The 19,137-nt window shown below is 39.7% G+C and overlaps 1 protein-coding gene across 4 annotated transcripts in view; it reads right to left on the bottom strand.

Moving 5' to 3' along the window:
• The window catches only part of dtnbb (dystrobrevin, beta b), a 37,918-nt gene that overhangs the window by 2,398 nt on the left and 16,383 nt on the right, over nucleotides 1-19,137 (bottom strand). For 3 of the 4 annotated variants that reach the window (XM_057858664.1, XM_057858665.1, XM_057858666.1), the window contains exons 11-18: nucleotides 8,481-8,571; nucleotides 8,317-8,405; nucleotides 7,344-7,457; nucleotides 3,452-3,554; nucleotides 3,344-3,364; nucleotides 3,099-3,252; nucleotides 2,944-3,033; nucleotides 2,826-2,879 (exon numbers count right to left, since the gene is read on the bottom strand). In XM_057858664.1, the coding sequence (XP_057714647.1) occupies nucleotides 2,826-2,879; nucleotides 2,944-3,033; nucleotides 3,099-3,252; nucleotides 3,344-3,364; nucleotides 3,452-3,554; nucleotides 7,344-7,457; nucleotides 8,317-8,405; nucleotides 8,481-8,571 (716 nt within the window). The remainder of the gene's footprint in view (nucleotides 1-2,825; nucleotides 2,880-2,943; nucleotides 3,034-3,098; nucleotides 3,253-3,343; nucleotides 3,365-3,451; nucleotides 3,555-7,343; nucleotides 7,458-8,316; nucleotides 8,406-8,480; nucleotides 8,572-19,137) is intronic. The other variant, XM_057858667.1, reaches the window with a different exon arrangement.

Here is a 19,137-nt window from a genome sequence, read left to right on the forward strand (position 1 = left end):
TCATTCCCGATAATTTTTCCCGATCATATACAATTTGGCAAAAAAATGAATAAAACTCGGACAAATATATACATTCAACATACAGTACATAAGTACTGTATTTCTTTATTATGACAATAAATCCTCAAGATGGCATTTACATTATTAACATTCTTTATGTGAGACTTGTGACTTTGTATATTGTGACTAAATATTGCCATCTAGTGTATTTGTTGAGCTTTCAGTAAATGATACTGTAGCCATTTAACTTCTGCCTAAATGCATGACGGGAAGTGCAACCATGACTGTGCGTAGTGGTACCAATTGATATATCTTCTCTGCGTTGGGAAATAACATAGGGTGTTTAGAAAAAGATCAACTACTACCTTTCTTTCCCACATTGCCTCCCACGATATTTCTAATTGTTGAGAGCAGTATTTTAAGGCTTTGGCCAATTAAAAAAAGGCTTCAAAGGCTGCAAAAATTTTCTCTACTCATTTAACGTTGCCTTTTAGCTCTATGTATTTGTAAAACGGTGCCATTATAGATTGAACGCGACAATGCGTGAGTGGGTAGTGCAGCGCATGCGTTAAATATTTTAATGTTATTACCGCTGTTAACGCGATAAATTTGATAGCCCTACTATAGGCCAAAACTAAAGACTCTAGATGAGTGTAAGACATTTTGTCTGTAACGTTTAATACAATTAGAAAACAATTTAATTAAAAAAAAAAAAAAATATATATATATATATATATATATATATATATATATATATCAAATAAGACATGTCCGATATTATTTTGCCGATTCCGATACTTTGAAAATGACGTGATCGGACCCGATTGATCGGCATCGCGACCTTACTAAAGGTACCGAACCCCACAAGTTTCACAGGTGCTTTCACCGAACCGTTCTGTATTTCATAATAAAGCCTCCTTTTTTTTTTTCTTTTTTTTTTCTTTTTTTTATTTACGAATTCAAAACCTGGCAAACATGTAAGTAAATTCCTGTTCAAATTTCTTCCAGATTTCAAATTTACTACAAATAATTTCACCGTTTGCTGTTGACTTTCACGTTGGTAAGTGAAATCAAACTCATTTTATTGCACAATGTTCCTTTGTTTTCATGTCTACATGCTCATTTTATCATCGCATCCTTGAATCACATACTATTTTCATGGCGTAAAATGGCACATTCTTTTTTCAATTATCTACACAGTTCACGCTGTCTGTATGTCTTCCTCATACCAAGTGCCAGTCAACCTTCCACTGAGCAAACCGATTTCTCCGAAGATTAGAAAGAGTGCTAGCATTTGAAAGCAAATGAATAAAGCCTGTAAATTGAGGGCGAAGCAGTCCAAAACCAGGCCTAAAATGCCACTTGGCTAGATTTAGTCAGCGTACAAACTAGGGCTCTGCGTTTCTTAACCTTCACCGAACCCCTGAGGTTTACTCACCGAACCCCAGTTAAGAACCACTGCTCTATAGGGCAATAATATAGGGTGACCAAGCGTCCTCTTTTGCCCAGACATGTCTGCTTTTTAAATCCTGTCCAGGGCGTCCGGCGAGGTTTTAAAAATTAATGAAAAAGACTGATTTTCATTATTTTTTTAAGGGACTAATTAACCTGTGTTAAAATTGACTGATGCTTTTCACAGAATACTACGATACTGTGCTTCCTGTGATGTGTTCTCAGAGAGCCTGCCTAGTGGTTGGTTCTGCTGTGCTCAGTAACAGAGAAAACAGACGTCGCATCAGTGTTCCATCGTCTACGACGGAGTATTAGGGCCAAAGTAAGAAAGAAAGGAAGAAAAAAAGGACTACCAGATTATAGTCACACTATTGCTATGAGAAAAAAAAAAAAGTATTATTACCGTAATTTCTGGACTATAAGGCGCACCTGACTATAAGCCGCCACCAACCAAATTTGACATGAAAACGGCATTTGTTCATAGATAAGACGTACTGGATTATAAGCCGCAGTTGTCCTATTATTATATATGTATTATGGGATATTTACACCAACAGATATTAACTCATTTGCTCCCAGAAACGTATAAAGACGTTCTATTTTTAAATGCTTAACTGTCCCACAAACATATTTATACGTCTTTTGCGTTTTTTTGTACAAGAAGCATCTAGAGCTTCCGATCTATCGCCCAAACAAAAAACAAGCCTTAAAACCAATTTATACAAATCAACAATCCTTGATTTCAGGTCTTCAGACAGCCCTTTTGACCGAGCCATGATGACATCAGACAATGTTTCTCATCAAGACATTTCTTACCAGGTGTGTATTTTATAGTGGGCAGGGCAGCTTTAAACCACTCATCAGTGATTGGACACACATCTGACTTAAAATGTTTGGTAAAAATTGGTTTTAATTGCTCTTTAAGGTTCCTTAGGCAGAGGGTTAACTTAATTATTTTTCCCCCTTCTGCTATTGTTTGCATGCTATCCTCATTAAAATATAAAAACCTATAAATTTTTGGGTGGTTTTAGTTAAAGGAGATACTGTATTTTCATCTGTGTGATTTTGACAAAGATCAGCTCACATTTGATGGTGATTTTATGCAGAAATGTGAGAAATTCCAACTGGTTCAGATACTTTTTCATACCACTGTAATACTTTTATTCTCGTACTATCAATTTGACTTTTATTCTCGTAGTAATAATGCGACTTTTTTTCTCGTAGCAAAAATCCTAATCACCTAATGGCAATGTCTTGGTAATCAGACTCTTTTATTGTAGTTTATGTTTCAAAAAAGGCAAAACAAAGTGAAAGTCAGATTTCACAAAAACTGATTTAGGAAAACTATTGCAAACTACTAGTCTTCCATTTACCTCGCTCGCCTCCATTTCTCATGTTGGTCTCCTCCTCATCTGCCCCGTCGTCCACTTGAAAAATAAAAGTCAAATGTCACTTAATGTTTTGTCAAATTTTCCATTTGTGTGATCTCACCCGAATGGAGCTCTTTGACCAGCGACGACATGGTGTTGGTGATAGAGTCCGCAGCCACCAGGAGGTCATTGCGCAGATTCCGAGGTACACCTGACACTCACAGTTTTCAAGGACAGAACTTTTTTGTACATACGGTGCCGACTTTTTGGACTCACCCTGAGCGAAGGCCTCCAGCATGTCGCCCCCCAGGCCCGCCATACAGTCTTGGGGCGTGTGTGTTGGAGTGGAGCCGGCCGATGTGGAGCGAATGGGCATGGGCATGGAGCAGCCCGCCCCGTGGCTTGGCGATGAGTGTGGGGAGCTGCCCGACTGGCAACGGAGACCCCAATCAGCAATTTCATTCAAATGACATAATTCCGGTTTTTGATAGGCTAAAAAGTCCATTTGGTTTTGTACTCACTGCCTGTTTCTGTTCTTCGTCCTGTCAGTCAACAGAAGACCACATAACCATTTCAAAGAATAATTAAAACCGTGCGCTATGGTAACACTTTTGTGTCCTGTGACTCACGCGAACCTTAAGAAGCCTCATGAGTCCCTCCAACTGCACCATGAGCTCCCGCCGACTCTCTTGCAAGGCCGACATACGCCGCTCCAACTCGTCCTTCCTGTGTCTGACACGCACATGACATTTGCATACAGTGGGGAGAACAAGTATTTGATACACTGCCGATTTTGCTGGTTTTCCCACTTGCAAGCCATGTAGAGGTCTGTAATTTGTATCATAAGTTCTCTTCAACTGTGAGGGACGGAATCTAATACAAAAATCCAGAAAATCACATGGTATAATTTTTAAATAATAAATTTGTATTTAACTGCATGAAATAAGTATTTGATACATTACCAACTAGTAAATATTTCGGCTCTCAGTTCTTTTTTAAGAACCCCTCCTGTTCTCCACTTATTACCGGAAGTAACTGCACCTGTTTGAACTTGTTACCTGTATAAAAGACACCTGTTCACATGCTCAAACAAACAAACTCCAACCTCTCCACAATGGCCAAGACCAAAGAGCTGTGTAAGGACATCAGGGATAAAATAATAGCCCTGCACAAGGCTGGGATGGGCTACAGGAAAATAAGCAAGCAGCTTGGTGAGAAGGTAACAACTGTTGGAGCGATTATTAGAAAATGGAAGAAGTTCAAGTTGACGGTCAATCTGCCTAGTTCTGGGGCTCTATGCAAGATCTCACCTCGTGGGGCATCACGATCACGAGGAAGGTGAGGGATCAGCCCAGAACAACATGGCAGGACCTGGTCAATGACCTGAAGAGAGCCGGAAGCACAGTCTCGAAGAAAACCACCGGAAACACATTACGCCATCATGGATTAAAATCCTACAGCGCACGCAAGGTCCCGCTGCTGAAGCCAGTGCATGTCCAGTAACGAATGAAGTTTGCCACTGACCATCTGGATGATCCAGAGGAGCAATGGGAGAAGGTCATGTGGTCGGATGAGACCAAAATGGAACTTTTTGGTCTAAACTTGGCTCGTCGTGTTTGGAGGAAAAAGAAGGATGAGTACAACCCCAAGAACACCATCCCAACCGTGAAACATGGAGGAGGAAACATCATTTTTTGGGGCTGCTTCTCTGCCAAGGGTACAGGACGACTGCACCGTATTGAGGGGAGGATGGATGGGGCTATGTATCGCCAGATCTTGGCTTACAACCTCCTTCCTTCAGTGAGAGCCCTGAAGATGGGTCGTGGCTGGGTCTTCCAGCATGACAACAACCCAAAGCACACAGCCAAGGCAACTAAAGAGTGGCTCCGTAAGACGCATTTTAAGGTCCTGGAGTGGCCTACCCGATAGCAGCCCCGAAACCTGAAGGCTCTGGAGAAGATCTGCATGGAGGAGTGGGCCAAAATCCCTGCTGCAGTGTGTGCAAACCTTGTCAAGGACTACAGGAAACGTTTGGTATCTGTAATAGCAAACAAAGGTTTCTGTACCAAATATTAAGTTCGATTTTTGTGATGTATCAAATACTTATTTCATGCAATTAAATGCAAATTTATTATTTAAAAATCATACGTGATTTTCTGTTTTTGTTGTATTAGATTCCATCCCTCACAGTTGAAGAGAACTGATGATAAAAAATACAGACCTCTACATGCTTTGCAAGTGGGAAAACCAGCAAAATCGGCAGTGTATCAAATACTTGTTCTCCCCACTGTACATTACTTGAGGTAAACAGTTATTTTATGTAATTGACTATTTTTGGTAATTCCTTCTGCCTGGTGTTAGCTGTGAGAGGCTCCAGCACCCTCGCGACTCTTGTGAGCAAAAGCAGTTCAGAAGCTGAATAAATGAATGAATTAAAAAAATAATTAAACTTAATCCCGTAAAGACGTGGCGTCCACATATGTGGACATCGCATTTTGGGTCAAGTACACGTGTACGATACCAAATGTTAATATTGAGGCTTCTATGATTCAAAATGTCATACTAAATACAGTGCCTTGCAAAAGTATTCGGCCCCCTTGAATCTTGCAACCTTTCGCCACATTTCAAGCTTCAAACATAAAGATATGAAATTTAATTTTTTTGTCAAGAATCAACAACAAGTGGGACACAATCGTGAAGTGGAACAACATTTATTGGATAATTTAAACTTTTTTTAACAAATAAAAAACTGAAAAGTGGGGCGTGCAATATTATTCGGCCCCTTTACTTTCAGTGCAGCAAACTCACTCCAGAAGTTCAGTGAGGATCTCTGAATGATCCAATGTTGTCCTAAATGACCGATGATGATAAATAGAATCCACCTGTGTGTAATCAGGTCTCCGTATAAATGCACCTGCTCTGTGATAGTCTCAGGGTTCTGTTTAAAGTGCAGAGAGCATTATGAAAACCAAGGAACACACCAGGCAGGTCTGAGATACTGTTGTGGAGAAGTTTAAAGCCGGATTTGGATACAAAAAGATTTCCCAAGCTTTAAACATCTCAAGGAGCACTGTGCAAGCCATCATATTGAAATGGAAGGAGCATCAGACCGCTGCAAATCTACCAAGACCCGGCCGTCCTTCCAAACTTTCTTCTCAAACAAGGAGAAAACTGATCAGAGATGCAGCCAAGAGGCCCATGATCACTCTGGATGAACTGCAGAGATCTACAGCTGAGGTGGGAGAGTCTGTCCATAGGACAACAATCAGTCGTACACTGCACAAATCTGGCCTTTATGGAAGAGTGGCAAGAAGAAAGGCATTTCTCAAAGATATCCATAAAAAGTCTCGTTTAAAGTTTGCCACAAGCCACCTGGGAGACACACCAAACATGTGGAAGAAGGTGCTCTGGTCAGATGAAACCAAAATTGAACTTTTTGGCCACAATGCAAAACGATATGTTTGGCGTAAAAGCAACACAGCTCATCACCCTGAACACACCATCCCCACTGTCAAACATGGTGGTGGCAGCATCATGGTTTGGGCCTGCTTTTCTTCAGCAGGGACAGGGAATATGGTTAAAATTGACGGGAAGATGGATGCAGCCAAATACAGGAACATTCTGGAAGAAAACCTGTTGCTATCTGCACAAGACCTGAGACTGGGACGGAGATTTATCTTCCAACAGGACAATGATCCAAAACATAAAGCCAAATCTACAATGGAATGGTTCAAAAACAAACGTATCCAGGTGTTAGAATGGCCAAGTCAAAGTCCAGACCTGAATCCAATCGAGAATCTGTGGAAAGAGCTGAAGACTACTGTTCACAAACACTCTCCATCCAACCTCACTGAGCTCGAGCTGTTTTGCAAGGAAGAATGGGCAAGAATGTCAGTCTCTGGATGTGCAAAACTGATAGAAACATACCCCAAGCGACTTGCAGCTGTAATTGGAGCAAAAGGTGGCGCTACAAAGTATTAACGCAAGGGGGCGGAATAATATTGCACGCCCCACTTTTCAGTTTTTTATTTGTTAAAAAAGTTTAAATTATCCAATAAATTTTGTTCCACTTCATGATTGTGTCCCACTTGTTGTTGATTCTTGACAAAAAAATCAAAATTTTATATCTTTATGTTTGAAGCCTGAAATGTGGCGAAAGGTTGCAAGGTTCAAGGGGGCCGAATACTTTTGCAAGGCACTGTATGTGAACGCCAGGTGTCAATCATAATTATATACAGTATATGGCGGAAAACGCAGACAAGACTGAAAAAGCAGTTTCTGCTCTTGCACTCCTCTTTAAAAGAAACTGCTATATTTTAAGCCATAGCAACTGTTGTGTTTGATAGAACGATATGTCTATATGCTGCCATAGCAGATTCATGGTGCATTAAGCCCCCGAACTATTTTTAATTCGTGCGTTTTTATTTTTATTATGTTTTCTAATTATTTTATATTTTATTCTTTTTTTTTTTTTTTGATATGCGCGACATATTTTTTTTCCTTTCGTAAGGTCTTTCTTACCTGAGCAGCCTGAGTTCGGTGAGGAGCGTAGGGTTCTGCTGGGCCTTCTCCGGCGTGGGCTGCGAAGCCTGCTCGTGTTCCAGACGAAGCCTCTGGATCTCCTGCAGGATCTCCCTGAACCACATGTGACACACTTGTTGGACATTTGTACGGTAGTTAAATTATGGTCTGTTATGTTACATTACAGGTAGTCCCCTTGGTTACGAACAGTTTCTTCCTACGCTGGCGACGTAACCCGAATTTCCGCGTAAGTTGGAATTAATCATTTAAGTACCCCTAAATCTCAAAATAACTATCCAAAAAGTCCAAAAGTATTGTATTTGGTTTAATGATGGAGGATACACTGCCCTTTGGTGGTAGCGTTGGGTCTGGCTGGACTGTTGCCTTGGATGACTGAAGAGCAGACTCGCCTGACATGGATAAATTACAGCTGCGCTCTGTTTTGGCCCACGTAAGGCTGTAAGTTGTTTCACCTAATATATGTTTATGCATGCATTTGTAATTAGGTTTAGAGCTACAGTTTGTGGAGTTATGTGTGAACAATTTGCTATGAGAATTGTAAGTACGTTAGCATCCGTATCATTTTAGTTAGTTAGACTAATTTAGTCTACTGAATTTATACATTGATCAAACCAGATGGACGTTTGCACACAAATTGTTCCGTGTCAAGTGTTTTATTGTTTAAACGTGTGTCATTTTGAACATAAGTGTTAGAGGTGCACGATAATTATCGGACCGATAATAGGAATTATGACGTCATTCCAATAAATCCAATAACATTATTAATAGGCCCGATAATATATAATATTTTTGGCATGGTGTCTGTGGATTGGGATGTGTGCGTTTGAGTTGTTTCATGGTCCAAGACCACAAAAGTCTCCTCTACTGTACTGTACTGTACTCTACTTTGAATTTTTTATAGCCCTTTTCCAATATTCAATAAGTACAATTTTGCCCATCGATGGTTTCCCACCTGTTTTTGTTCTCCAGCTCTGCAATCAGCTGCCTTTGCTGCTTGTTGGCGTCAAAGTTAAACGTCAAGTCGGAGGGAGGGCATTGTTGCTGTAAGGTAGAAAAAAAAACATTATTTTTAAGTCAGGCTGGTCAGTGAAAGCTTAGTGAAAGGTCAATTCTGACCGTGGAGTTTCCTGCTTCGGCCGCTAGGCGCGCGGCATAGCGGGCGATGAGGCGGTGCTCCTCGTCCAGCCGGCTAGGACTCTCCAATATGCTGCAATGAAAAGTCCGACACTCAATTGGAATCACCGCGCAGGCGGCAAAACTCGAGGGTCGGGAATCAGATCCGGCAAACCACATGTAGCCTGTTAAAGGAAATCATGTGCATCCCGAACAGCTGCTTAACATTAAAATGGCAGACATCCTGTTCCCTTTACAGCATGGGTCCTTGAGACCTTTTTGTGCGTCCTGTCATAGTAGACATGCACAACTGATTTCATGTCAATACGATAAACTGTTGACTTTGAATAATTTTTTCCCCCTACTAACTTTTCAATTTGCTCGCAACTTGATGTAATTTGCCTTAAATAGCCACTCTACACCAAATGGCGGACTTCCTATTCACTTTCAAACACTTTCCTTGAGACTTTTTCATGCGTCCGTTCATAACAGACATGTTCAACTTAATCAAATGTCAATAGATGAAATGGTTGTTGGGGGCTGTGTTTTTCTAACTTTCCAAGTTGGAAAGTAAGAAAATTTTCACCAAATGTGCTTCACACCAAAATGGCTGACTTCCTGTTCTATCCCGAGTATTGGTCTTTTGAGGCTTTTTGGTGCGTACTGTCACGATAGACAATTTAAATGTGGATCAATCAAACCGTCATTTGTATGGAACCCAAAAGTAATTTTTTTCATGTCTTATTCCACAATGGCCTATTTATTTCATAATGTCGTTTTCCAGCACAATGAAGTGTGTGCTGTCAAATACATAAGGTGATATCAGTTAAAGGGCTCTTATAAGCCACAATTGTTCTCTTTTACTAAAATATGTTATTGGAAACACATACAGTTGTGGTCAAAAGTTTACATACACTTGTGAAGAACATAATGTCATGGCTCTCTTGAGTTTCCAGTTATTTCTACAACCCTTGATTTTTCTCTGATAGAGTGATTGGAACAGATACTTCTTTGTCACAAAAAACATTCATGAAGTTTGGTTCTTTTATGACTTTAGTATGGGTGAACAGAAAAAAGTGATCAAATCTGCTGGGTCAAAAATATACATACAGCAGCGCTAATATTTGGTAACATGTCCATTGGCCATTTTCACTTCAATTAGGCACTTTTGGCAGCCATCCACAAGCTTCTGGCAAGCTTCTGCTTGAATCTTTGACCACTCCTCTTGACAGAATTGGTGCAGTTCAGTTAAATTTGATGGCTTTCTGACATGGACTTGTTTCTTCAGCATTGTCCACAAGTTCTCAATGGGGTTTAAGTCAGGCCATTCGAAAACCTTAATTCTAGCCTGATTTAGCCATTCCATTACCGCTTTTGATGTGTGTTTGGGGTCATTGTCCTGTTGGAACACCCAACTGCGCCCAAGACCCAATCTTCGGGCTGATGACGTTAAGTTATCTTGAAGAATTTGAAGGTAATCCTCCTTCTTCATTATCCCATTTACTCTCTGTAAAGCACCAGTTCCATTGGCAGCAAAACAGCCCCACAGCATAATACTACCACCACCGTGCTTGACGGTAGGCATGGTGTACTTGGGGTTAAAGGCCTCACCTTTTCTCCTCCAAACATATTGCTGGGGATTGTGGCCAAACAGCTCGATTTTTGTTTCGTCTGACCACAGAACTTTCCTCCAGAAGGTCTTATCTTTGTCCATGTGATCAGCAGCAAACTTCAGTCCAGCCTTAAGGTGCCGCTTTTGGAGCAAGGGTTTCCATCTTGCACGGCAGCCTATCAGTCCATGGAGATGCAAAACACGCTTGACTGTGGACACTGACACCTGTGTTCCAGCAGCTTCTAATTCTTGGCAGATCTGCTTTTTGGTGATTCTCGGTTGAGTCTTCACCCTCCTGACCAATTTTCTCTCAGCAGCAGGTGATAGCTTGCGTTTTCTTCCTGATCGTGGCAGTGACAAAATAGTGCCATGCACTTTATACTTACAAACAATTGTTTGCACTGTTGCTCTTGGGACCTGCAGCTGCTTTGAAATGGCTCCAAGTGACTTTCCTGACTTGTTCAAGTCAATGATTGTTCAAGTCAATAATCACTCACAAGAAATTGCAAATTCGTGTTGCTGTATGTATATTTTTGACCCAGCAGATTTGATCACTTTTTCTGTTAACCCATAATAAAGTCATAAAAGAACCAAACTTCATGAATGTTTTTTGTGACAAAGAAGTATCTGTTCCAATCACTCTATCGGAGAAAAAAGGTTGTAGAAACAACTGGAAACTCAAGAGAGCCATGACATTATGTTCTTCACAAGTGTATGTAAACTTTTGACCACAACTGTATATGATTGCCATTGATTTAAAAATCTATTATATTTAGTACATGTTTGACCTACGGAGGGCACCATGTTTTATGTGCGCAATGCACGCTTGGGGTGATGACGCAGTTGGGCTGGACTGGGAGAATAGTTGTGCTAGCTAGCAAGCGAAGCTAGTATGACAACTGGCATAATTATTTTCACATTCTGCTGCTCGTCAGAATGTTTTGTTACAGAGATGTGGGATGAGTTCCCAACGTCGTACCTGCTCATCAGCAGTGTCTTTAAAACGATCCTAGGCGGCTTGCTGAGATACTGACTTGCTGCCATTTGACAGTTGCTAGTTGCATCATTGCCTTGTTTTGTTTTTTTTTTCATTTCTTTGCCTCTCACCGCAGTTTTTCCTCGTTTTTTTTTTTTTTTATTGATCCCGACCTACTGTCATTGAGCCTTTTTGTGTTTCCCTTTTTGCTATAAGAAAATTTCCCCCAAATATCCGCTTTAAAGTGCGTATGACACCAAAATGCATATTTATTTCATATTTCACATGGTGTTTCATGCTCCTGAATGAAATGGACCGCTTGGATGTGTGTGGAAGCGATCGTTTTATATATTCAATTTTTTAATCCCGCGCCATAAAAATGAGTTATTTCCGACTTCAGTCTCGGGTTTAGAACGAATGCGAACGTGACGTCATCAGGTCAGCATCTCACAATACAGCATTGCTTTATAGCATGCAGATGGACTGCGGATTCAGCTGATTTTGCGGATTAATTTGTTTATTTTTCGCATCATGCCAGCCAAACGGCTGCAGAAAATTGTTGCTGCACCAGGGAGAGGCGTGTGAGCCTTTTTGGGTTTCAAAAGGTTCCCATTCACACCAGATATTGGCCAACACAAGCCCCACTACTGTGGAACCATTGGACTAACGAGGAAGTGAGTAAACATCGTATTCTGTATTATGTCAAATACTGGGATCATGGCACACGTTTTAATACGGAGGTGGCTTGCATTTTGTGGCTGATTGTCCACCGAGAATGCCACTCGGCTGACGACCGGCGGCTTGTTTGCACCCCCCCCCCCCCCCCCCCCCATACTTGGCTTATTACCCTCTTCGTGTGCCCGGTGTTCGGTCAAATTTTCAACCCCATCAGAAATTGCAACTTTGTGTTAAAAATGGTCGTGAATACAGCGATTACAAAATAAACACTACAAACCGTTTTTCAATAAAGGACTATTTACTTACGTTTGATCATGGACGGACATGTAGAAAAGTTCTCCTCAGACACATCCTGCCATGTTAGCTGCACAACATCTGCATGCCACTCTCTCATTTTTTTCGTCTTCCCCATCTAGTAAAGCATTATTTTACGCCATATTCGTGTTGACCATGTGGCAGCTACGCCCTCCTTTGACGTCAGCCAGTTTATCCGGCGGTACTCTCCAGATGCTTCGACGGCGAGCTCTCCTGTCCGCAGCAGGGGAACGAGCTGTAATTTGCTCGCCACCAGGCGGGTTGCCGATCGGCGAAGACAACCGACAATCCAGCCGCCGCGTGACATGATTCGGGCTAGTTTTGTGTGATTTTTTTTACTTCGAAAAGCAAAAATAAGACTATGAGACGACACTCGGTTCGGGTTAGCCTATCGGCTAGCTGTCACGCCTCTTGGTTTGTTTACATTCTCCGAAGCCGGGGCAGGGAAATGACAAATGCCGGACTACAGTAACTACAGTGGCATAAAATATCGTTCGGGAGGTGCGATAATATAGGTGAAATTGACAGTTTTGACCATTAGAGAGTAATTTTACCATGTCGTACTGATTAAATGAATTTTTACTATTTCATATTCCATTTAGCACAACACTGTTATTTGTCATGAGCAATTGGGGAAAAATACTTCGATAAAAAGAATTCATTCATTCATTTTCCATGCCGCTTATTCTCACGAGGGTCGCGGAGGTGCTGGAGCCTATCCCAGCTAACAACGGGCTGTAGGCAGGGGACACCCTGAACTGGTTGCCAGCCAATCGCAGGGCACAAGGAGACACACAACCATTCACGCACACACTCATACCTACGGACAATTTAGAGTGTTCAATCAGCCTACCATGCATGTTTTTGGGATGTGGGAGGAAACCGGAGTTCCCGGAGGAAACCCACGCAGGCACGGGGAGAACATGCAAACTCCACACAGGAAGGCCCGGGATTGAACCCTTGATCTCAGAACTGTGAGGCAGATGTGCTAACCACTCAGCCACCGTGCCGCCGATAAAAAGAATATCCTGTAAAAATATTATATATAAATAAAAACATTTTGCGACTCTTCGTCGCATTTTCCTCCTTCGGAATAATTCCCCCTCAATGGGCTGAATTCTAAATCAGATGAACCCATGATCCTGCCGACGTCATCCTCCTTTTGGGGACGCTAGAGCCCTATAATGGTAAGCGTGGCTAAACGGTCATCTGCGCTTTGCCAAATCTTTGTATATAGTCGAATCGTCTCAAAATATGATTTTAATTCAACTAATAATGGTATTTAAGACTTTTTTTTATCCTGTCGTATGCACTTTAAACTAAAACGGTTGCCTTCCGTTTCACTTTCAACGATGGGTCCTTGAGGTTTTTTGTGTGTCCTGTCATGCTAGACAAGCCCACCAAATTTCAAGTTGATTGGTGAAACTGGTGTGACAGGCTGATTTTTCGAACTTTCCACAGGAGGGTGAAGGAGAAAAGATATTGTCATCGCACACACCATATAATTGTTTGCATTAGTCTAACACATATATAGTCTAACACATACATATGGTACAGGTTTTCGTAGGCACCGTCTAACTGTTTGCATTAGTCTAACACACGTAATATAATTAATCAGGAAATAGTATCATTTTCATATTTACGGTAGGACTACACTACTAATATAAAATAAATAGCACACCATAGTTTAATGAGAAGAAATAGAAGAGATACACAATGCCGTCTTATCACAAGATTGACTCACCAACTCGTGTAATCAGCTCTCCCAGCAAACTCCAAGGACAAAGCGCCTTGTCCTAAAACAAGTACAACCAGCCCGGACAGCAAAGTTGATAGCGGGCGTCCCCATCCGCGCACGAACCTAAGCCGCCCAAAACCGGCCACAGAGGGGATGGCCCAAAAGCAACGCCCAGAAACGCCTTCGACAAGGCCCGCCTCAGCAAAGACTTTAAAAAGACTGGACACTGAGATAACACAGATTTTTTCTGCTCGGAAACATATAGCCTTGTTTTGGATCCAGAATTGTCCCTCCGTCGTCTGTTTTTGCCTTGTTTTTACCATTGTCGACGAATAAATTGTCAACCTGTTTTCGGTGAGTGTTCTTCAAGCTTTTGAAACATGGAGTCAGTACAAAGGGTTAAAATAAGAGGACACGCGAGATTCGGCCTTCCCGGCGGGCGCACGCAGGGCAGCGTCAGCCGAGCGGCACTTGTTTTGGTTGGTGCTGCCCGCGGGTGCGTCTGGGCCGGGGGGGCGAATTTCAACAAGGGTTATCTTTGTGTTGGAGACCCCCTAAAACATACTTTTTTTAGAGGGCAACACGTGCTTGCAAAACTGGATTCATTGAGCAACTAGATCTTCAAACTGTTTGCAGAGCAGATAAACATCGAGCAGCCAAACTGTCCTTCTGGTCCAGGCAACTCAGCCCAAATGCTATTTTCGCTTCTCTAAACTGGCTTCTAAAGCGCTCTGATCTAGAGAACAAGAGAAGAAGCCTCAAAAGAACGACAGGAACGCCAAATAGGAATATTAGCTGTGAAATTTAATGTATCTAGGGCTGAAAGTGGTCTATATTTAGCAGACGTTCAATTCACTTTCTTTCATCTGCCATCATTTCTCCACTACAAATCTATTTTGGAAGTGTCATGATGTTTTAACCATTTATGGGGCAGTCATTTAACTCATTCACTCTAGATGTCCAATCCATTTACAATGGCAGGCAATGAGTTTATAGTCAATATTCCTTTATTTAAAAAAAAACAGAAAAAGGAAAAAATAGTGAATATTTAATACATCTATATTTTAAACAGCTCAATTAAAATAGATAAAACTGCAATTATTCTTTTTATTTATTTGAAATGTTTATTCATTTCAAATTTTTTATCAAATTAAAAACAAAAAAGGGATTTTTAATGAATGTTATTTGTGCTTTTTTTATTATGCTATATACTATTGTTATATAATCTATCAACTTTGAAGTGTTATTGTAGTAGTGTTATTATAACCATAAGTGTTTATGATTTTTTTATCAAAATCATTACAAACGATTTTTAATTTGTTTTTAAGATTTTATTTACATATTTAAAATGTTATTTTATGTTATATATTTTTAGAAAATAGTATAATATAGTACAGTATGTAAACATACATACATTGATACACACACACATATAGTATAACTAATTCATTTTTTTAAAAAAATTAAAATAAACATTGCTCCTGACTAGCAAGCAGTTGAGGTTGTACCCTGCCTTCTGTCCGTACATACTTGGGATAGGCACCAACAACCCAGCAACCCTCGTGAAGTTAAGCAGTACAAAAAGTGAATATATGAATGAATAATTAAAAAAAAAAGAATATCCAGCTTACCTCCGACAAGAAAGAAGCCGTGTGAAGAAAAAAAGAAAACACATCCGACGTTCGGCTACAATGCTGATGCTGTGGGTGTTAATGCTGCCACGGAAACTCCATGTCCTCTCCCTCTCTCCTTTTTTTTGTCACGCTTAACATCACGCACGAAGGTTCTTTCTTTCTCCCTCTCTTCCCGCCTCCCTATTATTTTTTCCATTTCTCCCACCAGATCTCTCGATGAAATCAAGTCTGCTAGCAAAAAAGGTGCCCCACTAGACCTACCTGTCAAAAATCAAAGCAGGATTTATCTTGGCTTGTTTTCCTGCATCAACCCAAATTGACATTTAGTTGTTTTCCCTTTGTTTTTTGTTCAATAATATTTTATTTTAAAATTATATAAAAAATTACAAATTTTGACAATTCAACGGAAAATATGTGGTTCTTTTTTTAAAATTTTTTTAAATGTACAAATTAAACATGAATTGTAAAAATGTTTTATTAATTAAATGGTTAAAAAGTAGATTAACAGTTTTTTCCTGGTTTTTTGTTTGTTTCGTTTAAAAAACAAAACTGAATTTTTACACTTTTTCCTTTATTTTTTCATTTAAAAATTACGAAATATATTTCATTAAAATAATCTGTAAAGTACAACAGAAATTGCACAAAATTAGAGCTGTCCCGACTAGTCGACGTTGTCAACGTTATCGATGACGTAAATGCGTCGACGGGCAAAACATACCGTCGACGGGTATTGACGGGTTAAAAAAAAATTTACATGCGGATAAAGTTTAGAATGGCGAGAGAGAGGGAGCGAAAGAGAAGGAGTGAGATCGGTGAGTTTGGAAAGTGCGCGACTGCGCGTTTAGCGCGGAGTTCAATGGCTGCAGCCCCTGCGTTTTTGTTTTGGACATTAAAAGTATCTATAAAGAGCCATCCGACGCCTCTCGGTGTTTTTATGCACGCCGCCGCCTTCCTGAGGAGGACATGGGCCGAACCGACGACAACGAGATAGTGAATCGCCGGTTCACTCCTCACTATGGCGAGGAGTTGAAAACACCGCCAATTACCAAAAAGGGCAGACTTAGTGACACGTGAAAGTGGCATAAAGCCAAAAAAGCGGACCAGAATAGCCAGAGCCTGGAATTATATCAAGGAAAATATGGAGGGTGCCACTGTGTGTACTCTTTGCCAAGTTGAGCTCCAATACAACAGTAGCACGTCGACTATGAACACTTGAAGCGCCGTCACCCAAGTATAATTTTCGAAGACAACAAGAAACAACAAGCTAGCGGATTGTAAGTCCATACAACTTTCTAACGATGTTTTTTAAAATGGAAGTTACCTTTATGTGCGTCGTATCAATGTGCATTTTAATTTAATAAAATAATTAATGTATATATATATATATATATATATATTTTTTTTTTTAAATCTTTTTTTTAATTATTATTATATTTATTAGGATAATGGAAGCTCCCACTTGGGGAAAATATATACATACATCCTGTATATGCATAATATAATGAAAATATATATGGAAACAGCACTGGCCTGCTTACTGTAATCCATGACTGCACTAATGTTAGTCACTTTATATTATAAAGTATCATTGTGTATATACATATAGTAGTATACTATAAAATTAATACTGTGTATTTAATTTTTGTTACTGTGAGTATGTGTGCCTCTCATTCAAAATAGTTGTAATATTTCGGTGTGCTCTCTGCTTATCTATTTTCAGGTTAAAACAAACAAAAGTTGAACAGTTTTTCCCCTCCCCCAAAAATGCAGAATGCACACCAGAAAAAGCATCTGAACTCACACAAAGTATTCTGAAAATGGTTGTCCGGGACGTTTCAATTCATTTTAACATTTAGAACAATATAAACAATGACATACCACAAAAAGAGTGAGAATTGTTTTGACTCCTGTTAAAGAGGTGAAGTCTCAGTGTTTCCGTTTACATTTTTTTGCACTAGTTAATGCCAGCATCATTTGACCTTTGTTTGTGATTTATTATTGATTTATTATTATTATTATTTATTATATTGATTTATGTTATTTATTTATACATTAATAAAGAATGTAGGTGTTCCAAAATGTTTTTTGTGAATAATAAGCTTCAACAAAAATTTCATTATTAAAGTAGTAAAAAAAAAAAAAAAAAATATTAGATTAGTCGACTAATCGTAAAAATAGTCGGCTGACTAATCGGGAGGAAATTAGTCGTTTGGGACAGCCCTACACAAAATGTACTGTTTTTAATTTTAAAAAAATTAATAAAAAGACAACAGCAGGATATTTACAATTTTTCCTTAGGGTTTTTTACTTAATGTAATATTTTAAAAACATAGACAAGTTTCCTGAGCGATATATGGGCGGCGTCATCTTTGACAATGTCTGCCTCGAACTTCCGGTTTAGAAAAAAATACTTGGTTGCGGTTGAAGTTAGCAGTGTGTTGACGATGTTAAAACTGCTAAATCAAGCCAGAGGAACCCCCGGAATCTCCAAAACTGGTTTCAGCACGACGTAGATGAGACGTAGATGAGATTGTATGATTGTTCTTATCCTGATTGATCATTCGTGGACAAAGTTATAACAACATGTCAGCCTGCGTGAAGTATAGATTGATACGCCGGCCACTTGAGTGACCAAAATCAGGTGAAATTACAAATTATATTACATTTGCCTAATGCAGTGGGCCTGACACGGATTTTGTTGTCACAAGGAAATACTACAAGGTATGTACACTACCGTTCAAAAGTTTGAGGTTACCAAGACAATTTTGTGTTTTCCTTCAAAAGTCACACTTTTATTTTTAAAATGAGTTTCAAAATGCATAGAAAATATAGTCAAGACATAGACAAGGTTGGAAATAAGGATTTTTATATTAAATAATATTTTTTTTCCTTCAAACTTTGCTTTTATCAAAGAATGCTCATTTTGCTACGATTACAGTTTGGCAGACCTATGGTGTACTAGCTGTTAATTTGTTGAGAAGAAGAGAAAGAAGATATGGGAAACTTCACTCTACGCTTCCAAAAGCACCTCCCAGAAGTCTGATTGGCTTGATGGGCACTTCTTGCATACCATACGGTCAAGCTGCTCCCACAACAGCTCAATGGATTTGAGATCTGTTGACTATGCTGGCCACTCCATTACAGATAAAATACCAGCTGCCTGCTTCTTTCCTAAATAGTTCTTGATATGCACGCATGAAAATCACCGATGACCCATGCATTCAGTAGTGTTTTCAGGATAAAGTTATTAAAACCTACCATGGCACGTCAATAACTGTAGTACGAACAGCAACATTTGTAATCCAGCAGCTCTGCAGGGAACACACTGCAGAGCTGAGAGATATTTTATGCACCGGTGTGTTTATGTCGTAGCCAGCAGCAAGTAACCACAGTTTATAACAGGGGTCGCCAAAACTACAGCCCGCGGGCCGGATACGTCCTGCCTCCACATTTGGTCTGGCCCCCTGAACAATTTTTTTTTTTCCAATAGTGTTATTTATTTCCTGGCTTTTTTCTGTGAAGAACCCAGAGAGGGTTATTTGGTTATTATCTATTCAATTATATTATATTATATTATATTATATTATATTATATTATATTATATTATATTATATTATATTATATTATATTATATTATATTATATTATATTATATTATTTACTTTTGTTCCGTGAAGAATACAGAAAGGGTTATTTGATTGTGGCTTT

Source organism: Corythoichthys intestinalis, chromosome 15 (genome assembly GCF_030265065.1).
Source record: "Corythoichthys intestinalis isolate RoL2023-P3 chromosome 15, ASM3026506v1, whole genome shotgun sequence".
Lineage (NCBI taxonomy): Eukaryota > Metazoa > Chordata > Actinopteri > Syngnathiformes > Syngnathidae > Corythoichthys > Corythoichthys intestinalis.